We start from the raw sequence: 7333 nt of genomic DNA, 5'->3' as shown, positions 1-7333 counted from the left end.
CAGGAATTGCTGAAATGCATTGTGGGCGAGCGGGGAGCATGGTGGGCGAGCTGTCTTAGGCACCAGGCTAGTGATCCAGCAAGCTTGCCGGGATCGAGCCCACCTGTAACCAGCTGTAAAAACCTAGGAGTCAACTTTCTGTGCAGACTCTTTAAGTGTTGTCACAACCCCTAGTGTACAGTACACAACCCGGTGCACTTAAAAGAACCCATGAATCTGTTGGTAAATGACAAGATGGCGGCCACATGAATACGTCCAAATACCTAGTTGCGGGTACAGCAACGTGCAGTAAACCTGTACAAGGTGCTGTGACTATGTGTCCCAGTCCACCAAGCTGTGAATGGGTCCCTCGTAAGGATGGGAAAGCCGCAATAACTTGGTGCGCCGAGTGGCTGCAAGAGTTGAGATTGGTAATACAATGTGCCGTTGAGATTGACATCCAATGATCAAGGGGGAAAAAACCAAGCGCCTTGAGCATGTATCAGTTTCTTGATATGTACGTTATATAAATATCCTATAATATAATAATAATAATGATAAATACTGTGTAAAAAATGTTCAAACCGGTCCAAAGCAGCTCTAAAGTGCACTGCACTGTGCAAATGTGGAGGAGACGATTTTCTAATTCAGTCAAGCTAGATACAATTCCACTCAAGACATAAATGAGTAACCTGCCACAGAATGTTGAAATAGCTACTTTGGCATTGATGTTGAAATCGAACATGTTTGCGTTGATTTTGATATGGTTTTTATAAGTGATCCATAGGCAACCAACCTCATACATTATACATGTAAGTAAATCTTCTGATATACTCATGCCAATAATGGTTGTCACCCCCTTCAATTGTTTTAATTGGAGAGGGTGTGTGGGCTGGGGGTGTGAGGTGTGTGTGGGGTTGGAGTGGGGAGGGGGTGACAACCATTATTGGCATGAGTATATATTCCTTCAAAAACTTTCATCTGTTCTCGCAATATTCTTAATACATAATTTATTAGGATTTGGAAATCTATGACTTACTTAAGGTAAAATATGTTGAAAAATTACACCCCACCACCCACCCCCCTCCCCCCTTCTGTAAAATGGCCAAAATCTGCGAGGCTTTTCGTTTTGAATTTTCAAAGAAATAATAAAAAAATGTTAGATCATGGGATGATCTCATACTTATTTTACTGTTGTAGTCGATATGGCGGCCATTTTGAAAAATGTCCGTCAATTTTCCCTTTTTCGGGTTGTCATGATATAAATTAACTTCCATAGACCTAACCATTAAAGATAGAGAAGACATGTATATATGGAAAATAATCAGCTATGAATTGTCTACAATTTGATATATGATGTTGGAGAATTGGAGAATTTAAAAAAAGTTATGATTAAAATAGTAGAAAAAATTATCATTTTTCACTTTTTTCCCCAAAATATGAAAAATATACAAAATCTGCGAGGCCTCTCGATCTTTATTTAATAAGAATGGTATAAGCTACAATCATGCCAGATTTCATGCTTGTAACACAAAGTGCACAATTCAGTGAAAAAACTGCACTTATCCGCTGGGCTACAAGGTAACATGGACAGTTGCTGTCCTGGCGATGTCAGCGTATATGTCCTACAACATAACAAAGGAGCTGATGGACTTCTACAGATACCCAGTCATCACCAACACAAAAGTCGACGTGCTTGAGGAAGTGCCCTTCCCTGCCGTCACCTTCTGCAATCAGAGTCCGTATAACATGAGCAAAGTAAGAGCAGCAGATCCTTATCTTGAGGAATTCTTCAAGAATGTCAGCGTGTTGGGTGGTTTCAGAGGACCCGTAAACTGGAACGACCCTGTACTTAATCGGCCTACCTTTCGAGAGAGTAAGTCACTTGACTGGTGGAAACAGATACACATTGACCCAAACGAGATGCTAAGTATTTGTATGATGAATGGTGTTTCGTATGAACCATGCCGGTCGGTGATGAAGCCTGTGTTAACCACCTTGGGCTATTGTGCCACTTTCAACTGGAATGCTTCTGATGTAACTACAGTGCGAGTAGCTGGTTCAGATAACAATCTTCACATTTTTGTGAAAGTCGATCAGATCAACTATGTGCTTGGTTCTCAACTTTCATCCGGAATAAAGGTACGTTGGACATGGTATGGGGGAAAATGACTAAAGTATATCTCGTGAATCATTTCATTTCAACACTGATAAACTGTAGGCTAAGATATGAATATACCATGTAGTTATGAAGATTCTGATGTCAAGGATTGATTATCATCAGTTGTCAAAGGACAAATATGAATATTATCTAAAGGTATAACCATTGATTTGGTAGTGATGATTAAGGTAGGGTTTGTTTTTTTGGACAATCAATGAGTTTTTTTCAATGGTGAAAGGTAATCCTGCACGATCCTCGTATCCACCCAGACGTAGCGGGAACCTCCTTCCTGGCAGCTCCGGGTACAACAACTAATGCTGTTATTCAGAGATCAACGGTACGCCCTAGATTAGCATATGTCTTCCAACGTCCCAGCTGTTTATACGGTCGAAACTCCTGACAAACCTAATTTGTTGCTTAATCTTTCTGGTGAGAGACTTGGTTTCTTTCAACCCAATTTTATACAATGTCGTTATTAGGTCTTAGTGTGTCTTTTGCATATGTATGGGCAGGATCGATTTTGTGGTTTCATGTTAATGAAGAATTGCTGTTCAATAAATCATACGTATATATTTATGCTCGAAGTCTTCACCATCACAGTGTTTCAATCGACAGGCTTTAGATCTCCACGACTTAGCTGTTATTAGACCCTGGTGGTTAGCAAAACATTATAAAAAGAATGTAATTCATTTTATGTTACAGTACCAGTACTTACCCCCGCCCTATCAGGCTTTCAAGAATCGAACATGCGTGGATACATTGGATCCGTCATTTAACAACACCCTGGAGTACTTTGACACATACACATACGAAAACTGTCTTCGGGAGTGTATGACAGGGATAACATACAAAATATGTGATTGTGTCTCAATGTCCGATAATCGTAAGCTCATAAGTCATAAGAATTACAAATCAAACTCAAAATTGCCTAGGTATCTGTGGTTACATAACCACATCTGATATTCTTCTCTTTTCCAGTTGCTCTATTTACATCAGTACATTTGTAAGCTAAAACTTAAAGAAACAAAAACAACTAAATAATGTTATAATCAGTAAAATACACATGCAGCATGTTTTTTCTGCATGCATAATATTAATTGATGGTCTGACTTTTGTTAAGTTTTCAATCGTGTTTATCTATATTTCTAGGAGCCATCGGACAACATTGTTCTATTTATAACCTGACGAAATGCTATTCTCCGACATATGGTATGTACGAAACATATATCCTATATAGCATATGTCATTTATTATCTGCTGTTGACGATATGGGCATGGATAAGGGAAAATCGAGAATAACTTTTACATGTTTACATAATATGTTTTATTCATAGTTTTTGTTAGTTGTTTGTTTGTTTTTTGGTTGCTTATTGGTGTTTAATGGTTATATACACCAGCTTTCATTGTTTGCAAAAGTACGATTTCGTTGCACAGTCAGTTCCAATGTTAAAAATGTCGCCTCTGAAAAAATAACTGTGTTGCCGTTTTCACAGCCTCTTTACAACGTTTTACTAAATGAAATGAGATATGAGACACATACGTGTATAGATAATCACATCATTAGTTGTTTGTTTGTTTTTTGGTCGCTTATTGATGTTTAATGGTTATATACACCAGCTTTCATTGTTTGCAAAAGAACCATTTCTTTGCACAGTCAGTTCCAATGTTAAAGATGTCGCCTCTGAAAAATAACTGTGTTGCCGTTTTCACAGCCTCTTTACACCGTTTTACTAAATGAAATGAGATATAAGACACATACGTATATAGATAATCACATCATTAGTTGTTTCTTTGTTTTGTGGTTGCTTATTGATTTTTAATGGTTATATACACCAGCTTTCATTGTTTGCAAAAGTACGATTTCGTTGCACAGTCAGTTCCAATGTTAAAAATGTCGCCACTGAAAAATAACTGTGTTGCCGTTTTCACAGCCTCTTTACAACGTTTTACTAAATGAAATGAGATATGAGACACATACTTATATTGATAATCACATCACCATATAGATAATAAATAAATGAAAATGACATTACTTTAAAATGGATATTGAAGCTATAAAATGAAATCTTGCAGTCATTAATTCGACGGTATGTTCTGAGCATTCTATTTGCATGTCTGAGCATTTTATATATATTCGACCCATGTTTTACACTGCTATTCTGTCATGTTAATCACTGCTGCCATATTTCATCTGATCAAGTGTGCGAAAACAATTGGGTATTTCTGGTCATATTGCAGGATATGTGATGAAGAATGCGACGATTCGGAAACTGTGTAAATGTCAACTACCCTGCTCGTCCGAGGCATATAATGTAAAGGTATCATCTTCAAAATACCCATCAGATGTCTCTGTTCGCATGCTTCTGGATCTTAACATGGCCCAAAATGAAGAATATATCACGTGAGTACATGTAAAAATATAGTAATCATAAAAACGAAGGTTTGATCTCACTCACTCACTCACTCACTCACTTCAGTTTGTGTCCTCGTGACCCAAATGCATCAATCGTTGTTCATGCACCCTGTTGGATCAATGATAATACAGTTTGTTTCAAGGAATTAAGACCTTTCGTTTCTGAAGATCTGAGACGATTTCAGAATTGTGGAGCTAGTCGAGCCTGAATGAATGTCCATCCCGGTATTGTCGCTCACAGAACAATAAGCAATGTTAGTGCGTCGTTCATAACTAGAAGGCTACACACGTGAAAACAACGCACCACAAACTCACTCAATAATATATGTTATTCACAGCTTAATTGTATTCTGTATAATATAAGTATATTGTTTTACGTTTCAAACGCTGCATGTTTCTATGCTGTTGGGCAGGTTTGGAAAGGATCGGATGATCATCGCTTTGAAAGCTTTTGCTATTGTAAAACAAAACCAGGTTCATGAACATTTCTGATATTGATCAAGAACTGAAACTGACAAACAATGAACAACAATTAAATTTTTTGACCCAGACATTGAGCTATCAGTATCTCAGTAACTCTTTACACAGCTAGGATTGGAACACTTGGCCATACTGGAGGAAACACACGGTGTACACATCAGAGCAGCTAATTCTACCGAATGTAGACTAGTGTTTTGAGCGATGCATTCACCCTGCATTATCACTAGCAGTGGGGTAGGTTTCATAAATCCCCATGCGATACTGAAATGCTACGTACCGAAGGAGTCTGATGGTTTTCATTCTGACGAATATATCTTAGTGCTGGTAATGCATTATGGCACTAATGAAATCAAATGATCTTGAGAAAAACAGGCGATGTTACGTCAGATAATTATACCAAATGATATTACTTTGATGAAATTTCGACTTAATGAAGTAAGTGGTAGTGTAGGAAGTCGTGAATATAGTGTAATAATCGTGTAATTATAGTCCAGGAAGCTTAGAATGATATCTAGTTTACACTGACATCTTGATGACTCATGTTTAGCTCTATATACTTTGGCAGTGTAATTAATAGTGCAATGATGGGGAGTATTGAAGCGTTGATTCTTACGTCATCTGTTGACACACGTGTGTCTCGTTCAAAGATCTATGACGGCAGATATGGCTGAAATATTGCCGATGTGACGTTAAATAATAACTCACTCACTCACTCACTCACTATGACGACAGATCAGAATGTACGTTGTAGTTTATATTTGCCGTCGTTAGGCAAACATAAAGACTTTGTCTCACACCTTTCGAATGTTTTGAGATAAGTTCATTAATTACAGCAAAGACAAATACTACCATTTCAAGAAAACCCTACCGTGAGCTCTGAATATAAATCAATGCAGTCTACACCTTGAATCCATTGTTGGATGGCAGCTTTGACAGGTTTCGCATTTGCCATTGTTAGAAAAAATGTAGTCCTTGTCAAAATACAATAGAGCACACTTTGATTCACAACGTTCGAGCGTTTTATGATAAACCTTTCCCAACTACCCACATGAATACTGTCATTTCAGAAAGAACTTTCTCGAGATAAGACTTTTCTATGAGGACCTGATCGTCCAGTCGACAGAGCAAAGTCCGAAGTATACAACGGAAACTCTCATTGGTGAGTTCACTCATGACATCCAGTGTTTCCAACAGAATTACTTACAAAGTTACATCAGGCAGGTACATATATGATGGTGTGACCCTTTTTTTAGCGTATTGTTTGACTGTGTTTGGACAGTGTGCAAGTCAACGTATGCCTTTTACGTCAATTTAATTGCGATAGACAGTCTTCCAATAAAAGTAATTTTAGCTCAACACATTGACGTCTTTATGTTGCCAGGAAACTTGGGAGGCCAAATGGGCATCTGTCTCGGAGCTAGTATCTTGACTGTCACAGAACTCGGAGAGTTCCTACTCATTGTCTGTCTGTCCATCTTCAGAAGATGTAAGCGCGGCGGCAAAGTCAAACAAATCAAACCTTTGAAGTACTGAAGAATATGCACGTCGTGTTAGTGGATGTTGATTTTGTCATTGACGACCGGATCGGATTCCCTTATATATCCTTTCGTTCTTTTCAATTCAATGTTTCAGTTTTGGTGTTGTTACCATCGAACATAATATATAAGATATGATATAGTTGCGCAGCTAAGAGCATGAAGATCGATAAAGTGACAAACTATGTTGGATGGTGTCAAGGCTTTGATTGTAATCTGTGGTTATAATAGATAACTAGTACATATAAAAGATATGATTGCTACAGAAAAGTTGAGGGCTGGCTGGTTGGATAAAAGAGGTATTAAGTTATGTTGCTGCTATTGTCAATCTTCGTCTGCATGTTGTAGAGACAGCAAGAGCTAGTAGCTTTTGTGATACTCCAAGGAATGCGTGATCCCAGGATTTCAAAGGTACACGGTCAGGAATTATTAGTCTTGCTCACAGGTCCAAGTGTGAATATCCATGCATCTTTCTATATCACTATATTTAATGCTTGTTCTAACAGTCGACTGAGATGTAATGGGGGTCATACTTGCTGTACCGTATGAAGTAGAGGTTTTGGACATTGTTTTGTCTGGTCAAATATAAAGATTAGTAATAATGGTGACATTAAAACAACAACACAAGAAATGAGACTGCTTACGGACACGGGGCAAAGGACGTGTAGAAATTATTCATGCATAAGCGATGCGAATTAATTTTGTATGTGTGTGTATTATTGTTTATAATTCCTCTCATTATTTTGAAAATGTTAAAAACTGTAG

At 37.8% G+C, this 7333-nt stretch overlaps 1 protein-coding gene across 1 annotated transcript; it reads left to right on the top strand.

Annotated features, from left to right (window-relative positions):
* The first annotated feature begins 1587 nt into the window (after nt 1–1587).
* Nucleotides 1588–6566, top strand: LOC124288750 (acid-sensing ion channel 1-like). The gene is made up of 4 exons (XM_046725279.1): nt 1588–2121; nt 2843–2928; nt 6101–6192; nt 6415–6566. The coding sequence occupies exons 1-4, from the start codon at nt 1588–1590 to the stop codon at nt 6564–6566; spliced, it is 864 nt and encodes a 287-aa protein (XP_046581235.1).
* The last annotated feature ends 767 nt before the right edge of the window (nt 6567–7333 follow it).

Source organism: Haliotis rubra, unplaced genomic scaffold (genome assembly GCF_003918875.1).
Source record: "Haliotis rubra isolate DU_JTF1 unplaced genomic scaffold, ASM391887v1 Scf423, whole genome shotgun sequence".
NCBI lineage: Eukaryota > Metazoa > Mollusca > Gastropoda > Lepetellida > Haliotidae > Haliotis > Haliotis rubra.
This window is presented reverse-complemented; position numbering and strand designations above follow the sequence as displayed.

Excerpts from the sequence above, each read along its gene's own strand:
- LOC124288750 (XM_046725279.1), top strand. The coding sequence starts at position 1,588 with ATGTCAGCGTATATGTCCTACAACATAACAAAGGAGCTGATGGACTTC. Across the intron at positions 2,122-2,842 it reads AACTTTCATCCGGAATAAAG|TACCAGTACTTACCCCCGCC; the intron begins GTACGTTGGACA and ends TTTATGTTACAG. Across the intron at positions 2,929-6,100 it reads TCATTTAACAACACCCTGGA|AAAGAACTTTCTCGAGATAA; the intron begins GTACTTTGACAC and ends CTGTCATTTCAG.